The 9836-nt window shown below is 26.2% G+C and overlaps 1 protein-coding gene across 1 annotated transcript; it reads left to right on the forward strand.

The window, feature by feature from the left end:
- Nucleotides 1–2005: 2005 nt before the first annotated feature.
- On the forward strand, nucleotides 2006–3334 carry LOC107477917 (transcription factor MYB13). The gene is made up of 3 exons (XM_016098015.3): nucleotides 2006–2315; nucleotides 2410–2539; nucleotides 2638–3334. The coding sequence occupies exons 1-3, from the start codon at nucleotides 2183–2185 to the stop codon at nucleotides 3302–3304; spliced, it is 930 nt and encodes a 309-aa protein (XP_015953501.1). The 5' UTR covers nucleotides 2006–2182; the 3' UTR covers nucleotides 3305–3334.
- Nucleotides 3335–9836: the final 6502 nt, after the last annotated feature.

Below are 9836 nucleotides of genomic sequence, written 5' to 3' on the forward strand. Positions count from 1 at the left end.
AAAATACGTTGATAAACCAAACCCATTACAAAATTACATAAAAGTCCCAAATAAAAAAGTTACGTGTATGTCCTTGTGCATAACTCTATATAAATTGAATTCACTGAATTCGAATTATATGGTGCACTAAAATTCTATATAAGTTGAATTTATTGAATTCGAACTAGCCTTGATAGTACTAAATCGAATCAACATTATTCGAATTAACCGATTTACTATTACACAACACATATATATATAGTAAATCGAATTAGTTTGGTTCGATTTACTATCTGGACAGATTATTAATATTTACTACTTTTAAATTACAGATTATTAACATTTAACTTATCTCCGTTTGAGTTTGAATAAAATATAAAAAAATTAAAACGAATAAGAATAAAAATTCAACTTTTGTGTTTTACTTTAAATTCCATAAAATCTACATTTTTATAAACTTATGAATTTAAAATGGAACAATAAACGATTTCTAAAAATTTATTAAAAATCATCATTTGACTCATTAGCATCTAAAAAATCATTACTAGAATTTTTGATGTTGAAAAAGTTAGTATAAAGTATAGCCTTCCAAAGGTAGCATAGGAGTTAAAACTTGAATTTTTTTAGAATCAAAAGTAACAAATAGTTATACATTATAAAATGAACAATTATATTTATACAATATACAATTTAAAAAATAATTAAATTTATTAAAATTTGGCCAGCACTTAACCAGCAAAAAAAGTAAGTAATCTCACACTATTAGATGAAATCTCACACCATTAAAAACACCAATGATAACTAATTGATGGCTATAAATCACAAAATTTACTGACCCCTACTACTCAATTTATTTAGTCTAATTTTTTTAGTCTAGTAATCTAACAATATATTTTATTCCATATTTTTAAATATTAATAACTAACTAATAACAAAAAATAATAAATTTTAATAGGCTTCTAATATTTCTCTACAATATATTTGGAATTCAGGAAGAAAAAAACAATGAATAAAAAAAAGTATTTTGTAAAACAATAATTATATTCAGATAAAATTTGGAAATAGGTTATAATTGAAATTAATAATTTAAGCTAAAAATCATCTTATAAATAAAAGTAATATTTTAAAGCTTATGGTTATATTCAACAACTTATATTTTCTGAATTGTAATGATTTTACTAATTTGAACTCAAGTATTAAATATCATATAATATAAACAATAATTTCATATTATTTTGTAATTATCTCACTAAAAGATTACCTTTTCATATATTTTAAACACAATAAATTATCTTAAAACCAGTTTTCATCAAAACTATACAAACATAAATTAATTGTGACATTATTGATTATTTTGAAAAGTGATTATAAAAATAATAATTGTCAAAATAATAAATTTAATTCTTAAGCATTTCCAAACACTTAGTATAGTCATTTTGTAATGGGAACCAAGAGGAAAAAGCGAATTCAAAGAATTATTTCAAGTATTTCAAAAATTGAAAATCAATAACAACAACAACAACAATTCAGAATAGCAAAATCATCTGTGGAAATGGGTTGACCGTAATTTTTTTTTTTTAAAAATAATGCTTGATCACAATAATTAATTTAAGATAGTAAAAATGTGTCCGTGTACACGAATTGCTACACGTGCTTATTTACCAAAACCCAAACAGGGGCTAGTCTAATTTCCTGTTATCTTCCAGGAAGATAACTAGCAGGTTGAATGATAAATAAATAAATAAATAATGAAAAGAAGTTCAACCGTTTCCACTCTTGATAGTGAAAGAAAACATTATATGATGTATATTTGACTGGTTTTAGTGTGATGAAAGCACACAACATAACCCCATAACATAACATAGCTATCTAATTGAGAAAGACCCCCCTTATTTGGAAGTCAAAGGAATCTTTTAATTATTAAAATCAGTGTAGTAAAATAAAGAAATAAATAAATATCATAAAGCATGTAACACGTTTTGGTCGTGACGCGTCATGCATATATATAAGTGGCAGCCAGAGACCAAATCGAAACCCACACTCATCAATTGCTCTTGTTTTGTGTTCCTCTCTAACTCTCTCACACCCCAATTAGAACTACAAGATTCAAATACAAACTAAAAACTAAACACTACTCACTAAGGTTGCTATCTTAGTGTGTTGTTGTTAATAATTACTTGGTTGAATTGAATTTGAAGGGAAGATGGTTAGAACACCTTCTTGTGACAAGAGTGGATTGAGGAAAGGTACTTGGACTCCTGAGGAAGATAGGAAGTTAATTGCCTATGTTACTAGGTATGGTAGCTGGAATTGGCGCCAATTGCCTAAGTTTGCAGGTAACTTAACTTGTACTTTTTCTGGTGATTAGTGAGAAATTGACGTAATTAATTAATAATTAATAGGATTTTGTTTTGAATTAAAAATTTTCAGGACTGGCTAGGTGTGGGAAAAGTTGTAGATTGAGGTGGATGAATTACCTAAGGCCTAATCTCAAAAGAGGGAACTTCACTCAAGAGGAAGAAGCTTGCATAATCAAATTGCATTCTAAACTTGGAAATAGGTAATTAATGGTGTCTTTGTGACATTCCACTTAAATTAATGGATTCAAAATTAGTAGAACATGAATTTGATCAAGATTCATGGTTCCGTTACTTGCAGATGGTCTGCCATTGCTGCGGAACTACCTGGAAGAACTGATAACGAAATCAAGAACCATTGGCACACCACACTCAAGAAGCGCTTCCAAACCAATGAAGAAGAATCCAAACCCAAAGAAACTACTCAGATCTCAGCAGAGAGCAACACTACTACTACTTCACCATTATCACCATTGTCATCTTCAAGTGAATTTTCCTCCAGAACTTCCTGGGATCAAAGTCACAATAATAATAATAATAATAAGAACAATCTGGTTCTTGAAGACGACGATTTCGCTTTTCTGGATGGAAGTTTCTGGACAGAACCATATCTTGCTGAAATCTTGCATGAACAAGAAACAGTAGTAACAGTGCCTAGTAGTACTAGCAATGTGTTTGATCCTTGTGAAATCTCAGTGGCCAATGAAAATGAAGAGTTGGAATTATCATCCAACAACAGTACGTCAAGTTTGTTTGATCTGGAGAAAGAGTTTGGGAGCTTCTTGATTGAACCAACAATGATGGAAAGTTTTTGGACCCAGCCATGTGTGTCTGAATCTGATGACGTGTCCCACATTCCTTTTATGCCTCCATCATCTGAATACTTTACAACGCTGTGTGGGTCAGATCCTTGGAGCACTCCAAGTACTACTCATTTGTATGATCAACATCTTAGCTTATTCCATTGAATAAAATCTAATATAATGTTGGGATTTTCATCTTCTATTGTTAACAGTAATTAAAAGGTAAAATTCACGTATGCTTGTTTTTATATAAAATTAATAATTAAAAATTATTAAATAAATCTAATTTTTTAATTATTAATTTTATATAAAAATAATTATACGTGAATTTTACTTTTATTGCAGCTGCTACTTAAAATGTTTTGAATAATGGTTTTTCTTAATTGAATAACAAGGGTTTTGAAACTTGGGCTAGTTTATTAGTGAATGAATTAAGAGTATTCTTAGAACATAAATAAGAGAGAGAGGAGTGGAAGAGGGAAAAAGAAAGCTGAGGTTGTAATTATTGATCTACTATTTAGAAAAGTTTTGCTCTATTATCAGCTTTATTCATGTGTGCCAAAAAAAAAAGTTCAATTAAAGTTTACAATTATATATGTGGATATATGATCTAATCAGTGACAAATTATCTCTGCAAATTAAATTAAACATTTTATATGGTCCATAGACTTTTATTCACGAAAATATTTACGATAATTATTATTATTAAATTAGTTATTCCAAAAATTTAAATCTGATGAATTTTACATATAATTATATTACGTGTATATAAAAAAATATCAATGTATTTATTCATATAAAATAAATATTAAAATATAAAATATACATTAAAAATAATAAATTAAATAATATATATCATATATTTTTTTCTTTGTTATCTTATACTTTTAAATTTTAAAATCACTTTTATTTACAAAATATAGATTAAAGAATATTGTAAAATTTAGTGATTTTATATCCTTGTGAAATTTTATTTTTATAACGTTTCTAATAATTTCTTATTCTATGACACATAATTAAGACCGAACATTTACTACTTGGAATTAGATGGGATTAAGATCGGGATTAGAACAATTTATGTAAATAAAGAATTATAAAATTGGCCCAATAAAATAAAAATATACTACATTTTAAATTATTTATTTTAATCTTAATATTATGATAATCCTTCGCACACCTAAAAAATTGAACATCCGATATATTCATCGTTCACATTATTTAGTATTTTCATTATCTGTTCATACTTTTTCATATAAAAATTAAAAATATCTATACATTAAAATCCTTAATTTGGGAAGTTGATTGATAGCAGCACAAAGCAAAGTCATAAATATAAAACAAAAGAAAAACACCATTTTCTCAATATTTGCCACCTAAATTAAATAAAAATATAGATTAAAGAATGGTCTTCGCTGCTAAATGTTCTTTGTTATATAATTAATCAAAATAGGTCTGTAATGGCTTTAAGATGCACAAAACAATCTAATTCTTTTTCTTTCCATCTTATATTATATAATAATAAGCTTCAGTTTAGCATAAACATACTCATATTTGACCACATGTTTATAATGTTGCATCGCCATGTACCTTCATTAACTAGAAATTTATTTAAGAAACTGATTAATTAATAATGTCTGAAGAGTCAATTTTGATTTCAAAACACGGGTGGTTTAAGACGCGTATGAAGAGTCCATGAGACTTCGGCTTGTAGACTTCTAATATCTGCTATATATTATGGTTTCCTAGCCTATACTATAATATAATATAAGCTCCTTTTGTCCCTTTCAACACTGTGCTTTTCAAAAAAAATATATACATATATCTTGTTGAGAATATTAATATGAAGGTGAATATATTCCTATGAGTCACATGTTCAGAATAAGTCGTTACTCGTTAATCAAGAATTCAAGATCATAAATGGATAATCCATAAGCTCTTAATTATATATTTTTTTCTTCATTGAGTACTTTAATAACTTGTCAATGCTGGCATCTCCCATGTAATCTAGCCTATAAAATATGAACATAATAAGTGTTTATTAGTAAAACTTAAGGTCCCTACTCCCTTGTTCATAATTGTTATTATAATAATATGACAATTGTCTTTATTATATATAATAATTTACTAATAAATGTCAAAACAAGATCTTGAATCATAAGACGCTTAGCAGCATCATGGAACCCTCTTAGTTGTCTGTCTTCCGTTCTCTTTCTATGGCTATAAATTAACATATATAGTTCTATTAAACTAGCATATATGCTTTTACACATCATTCAATTTAATTTTCTCCTCTAGATAAATATGTGTAAGTAAAATTGTGGATGGGTACCAAACATATAAACACCTAAATGAGGTTTATATAGTATTTTCATTATTATTTTCCAAAAGATGTTTACCAAGAATATGGATTTGCAAGCTACTACTATTAATTAATTTGAAGATAATAAAAATACATGAAAACTTCAAATATTTATTGTTCTGGTTCAAATTTTCTATTTACATAGTTTTAACTTTTGATTTAAGAGTTTAATTTTAGTATATTCATAATTTAAAAAGTTTAATAGGTCATCCATTAAAGTTATGCGTTTAAATAAATTTTTAAATAATAAATTAAAAAATTTTATTAATGTCATAATACAAAATTAAATATTTTGTGTAAAATACTTTTACATTATCAATATATCAAAACTAAATCTCTTTTAATGGTAACAAAGTAATAAAATTATCGACTTCTAAAAACTCCTTAATTACCAAAAAAAGAAAAACGTAAAATATGCTTTTTGTATTGTTCTTAACATTTGTGATAGTTTTAAAAAATATCTCTAACATTTAATTTTATTTTTAATATTTTTTATTTTTGTCAAAATTATCTCTAAATGTTAATTCTATATAAAACTTTAGAGATAAAATAAAAAAATTTTCGAAAATAATTTTAATACAAAACGTTTTGGGACAAAATTAAATGAATAAAAATATTAACAACAAAATTGAATGAAATTAATTGATAAAAAGTATATTTTACCAAAGAAACTTTTAATTAGTCAAAAATCAACGTTACTAACAAATTTGACCGCAATGTATGTAAAAGTTTTCTCGAAATTTATGTTAGGTCCCCTTTTATCTTTTTATAAAATCAATCCTTATGTTTTTTCATTAAGAAAGTGAATAAAGTAGTGTGATCGTTCTCTTAAGGAATAATTCAATCAAGTACCAATTTGATTGAATCTATTACTATCTCATTTATTCAAATTAAATGGTTAATTGAGAACTAACACAGAATACCAAAAAATAGGAAATTGTAAGCTGAAAAATAATGGATAAAAAATAGAGGCTAAGATTTCACTTCAATAAATGTCTTAAACTCTCTAATAAATGTTTACCCGTACTTTTTTCAATATAATGTGACTATGGTTAAATTATTCTTGACTATAGTCATAGCTTGATTACTCAAATATAATGGCCCTCCTAATTAGATTAATTAAATTAATGACTTTAATGCTAGTTTTAATTTTAATTTTATTTTGGCTTCTACAAAAATGATACACAAATATTTTGTGGGACCATTTGATATAAATAGTGATTTAAAATTTAAAATAAAATTTGTTTTTCTGTTACTTAGAGTTTGTTTGGGTGCTATTATTTTGATAAAAAAATATTTTTTTATTTTTAGCATGTTTGACAAATTTTTAGGAGTAAAAGTAAAAGTACTAGAAAAATAAAAATTTTTTTTTTGAGAAACTATAATTTACATCTTTTTTTAAAAGATTTTTTTCCTTAAAAAAGATATTTTTTGTGTATTAAATAAACAAAAAAGTACTTTTATATTGTTAGACTCAAATATAATTGATAAATAAAAAGATCTTTTTACATGAGATACCCAAATATAGAATTATTTTTACTTTTTCATAAGATATTTTAAAAAAAATAACTTAAATTTTTTTTTTAAATTCACCCAGATTAAACAAGCGCTTAGTCTTAATTCAATTATAATTTTATGCTATTTTTAATTATTTTGTCAATATAATTATGAGTTATTCTTCGCATACAAGCGATTAAAGCTTGTAAACCTTACAAGTTCAATTAAAATTAACTCAAAACGCGCTTCGAACCATTCTTCTTCCTCTTCGTCTTCTCCTTCTTCTTTTCTTTCATTTTTTGCCTTCTCTTTCTCCTTCTTCTTCTTCTTCTTCTTGCTGCACGTTCTTCTTCCTCTTACTCTTCTTCTTCTTCTCTTTCGTTTCTGCACGTTCTTCTTCCTCGTCTTCCTCTTCTTCTTCTTCTTCTTCATTTACGTTCTTTTCTCTCTGTTTTCTCGTTTTTTTCGATTTTTCATGGTGAAATCATTTTTGAAGAAGAAGAAGCAGCAGAAGATGAGGAGGAGAAAGAGAAAGAGTTCTGAATTATGCATAAGATGTACTTCAACGAATTTTTGGTGTATTTCTTAAATTCTTTGGGTGTAGTTTTGTAATCTTTTGGGTGTATTTCTGTAATCATTTGAGTGTATTCCTATAATCGTTTTGGGTGTATTTCTGTAATCATTTGGGTGTATTTCTGTAATCATTTGGGTGTATTTATGAAGTTCCATTATCTTCAAAAGGATTACGAAAATACACCCAAAAGATTTAAGAAATACACCCAAAATTCGTTGCATAATTCAGAATTCTTTCTCTTTCTCCTCATCTTCTGCTGCTTCTTCTTCTTTAAACCGATTTCAAAGCTTAATTTCAGAAACCATGAAAATCGAAAAAAAACGAAGAGGAAGAGGAAGAGGAAGAGGAAGAGGAAGAGGAAGAAGAACCGTTTTGAGTGTAGCGCTTTGAAAACAGGAAAATCGAAAAAAAACGAAGAAGAAGAAGAAGAGGAGGAAGAGGAAGAGGAAGAGGAAGAAGAAGAAGAACCGTTTTGAGTGTACCGCTTTGAAAACAGGAAACGGTTGAATAACGCATTAAAAGGCCTAGCAACTTGTAAGACTTGTAAGTCAAAAAGACTTGTATGTGTAGCACTCCTCTATAATTATATAAATAACAAACTTTTATTAATTTTTTATTAAAATAATACCATATCTCTAAAGTGATACTGATTTTATTTTAATTATTAATTAATTTTAATGTAGATTTTAATTTTAAATTAATTTATTTTTTAAAAATATCAAAAATCATACTTTAAAAATTTTTCATTAAAGATGCTCTACTAACGATGAAGAATGAGAATTTCTTAGGGCACACAAGCTAAGCAAGTAATTGTTTGGTAGGCTATATATGCTCTAATTTATGGTAACTATTTTTTTAGTTTATTCTAACTTATAAATCTGTATTCATTGATTAGAAACATAAATCAATCCCTAAATTTATGATTTCTAAGAAAAACAATATAAAAATTAGATAATTTCATAATTAACTAAATTAAAAAATAGGAAAAAAATTAGAAGTTCAAAAAAGATAATTTAAAATAATTCATCTATCCTCACTCTACAAAAGTTTAGCGAGAGAAGTAAAAAAAATTAAATAAAATGAGAATGAAAAAAATTAATAAAATAATAAATTAATTACTATTTAAATTTATAATTTTTATTATATATAAAGTTATTATTTTATTTTAAGAGTGATTAATTTTTTATTTGATTATTTTATCAAATTTGGCAACTTAAGAAAAGTTTGACCCAATTATAGATGCTCAGTACGTACGTAGTTGCTTCTTTTTAACTTGTGTCAATGCAAGGGCTCAAAGTAATCGGAAAGAAGAAACTTCACACTAGCTGTCTCTAATTTGCACGTGAGCCTTATCTTCCTTTATTAATTATTAATTATACATAATAATACTCCCACTATTGCGTTTGTGGGGGTATTCATTGAACGGGCAAGGGAACAATGAACGCCGATATATAAAAATGGTGCTTTCTTCGGTTCTAGTTTGTTCATAATTAATCCTTAATCAGGACTCATTACTCTCGCTATAAAGTGAAAAGTGATGAGCTGATACCGATGACGAAACGTGCTTACGGATCTGGCGCGTTCATACTGCGTCACCTTTTTTTTTTCCAAGTTAAAATGTTTTTTCAAATTTAAAATTTTTAAGTGAAGATGAAAAAAAAATGTCATTAAATTATACATCGTTGGCCATACTGCGTCACTTTGCAGTATATAATTTGCGCACATGCAATAATTGTATTAATTAATTATTATAAAGTAATCAATTATTTATGATCACTTTCTTTGACCTTATTAAGTGTATTTACCACGTTTATAATACTGATCCGGTAATATATAGGAAATAGCGAAGCGTAGAGGCAAGATCGTTCACCACTCATGAAATTGTAACCTTATTGGGTTTTATGATCAAGATATTCTTTTCATAGAATGTATTGGTTTTGTTATTATTTTAAATTTAAATTGTTTGATTTAGTTTTTGAATTTAGGTTAAGTTTTAGAAAAATGTTATCTTATATTTTTTATGATTATTAATGTCACATTTTATTTAATTAACTTTGTCTTAAAGTTACTAAAATACTTACTTAACACATGTGATATAAATTTTCTATTACCACACTCGTATTTTAAAAAGTTATATACTTATACTAACTAATAGTAAAAATCACAGTATAAAAAAGTATTTACTTTAACTCATAAAATCTGTATATTTATAAAATTCAGATAACTATTGTCAAATATCATCAAGTAAAAGCATAATAACACTTATT

Source organism: Arachis duranensis, chromosome 3, assembly GCF_000817695.3.
Source record: "Arachis duranensis cultivar V14167 chromosome 3, aradu.V14167.gnm2.J7QH, whole genome shotgun sequence".
Taxonomy (NCBI): domain Eukaryota; kingdom Viridiplantae; phylum Streptophyta; class Magnoliopsida; order Fabales; family Fabaceae; genus Arachis; species Arachis duranensis.

What these genes read in the sequence shown, in the direction of transcription:
- LOC107477917 (XM_016098015.3), top strand. Translation starts at nt 2,183, where the DNA reads ATGGTTAGAACACCTTCTTGTGACAAGAGTGGATTGAGGAAAGGTACT. An exon ending in CCAATTGCCTAAGTTTGCAG is followed by an intron (nt 2,316 to 2,409) that starts GTAACTTAACTT and finishes AAAAATTTTCAG; the next exon opens with GACTGGCTAGGTGTGGGAAA. An exon ending in CATTCTAAACTTGGAAATAG is followed by an intron (nt 2,540 to 2,637) that starts GTAATTAATGGT and finishes CGTTACTTGCAG; the next exon opens with ATGGTCTGCCATTGCTGCGG.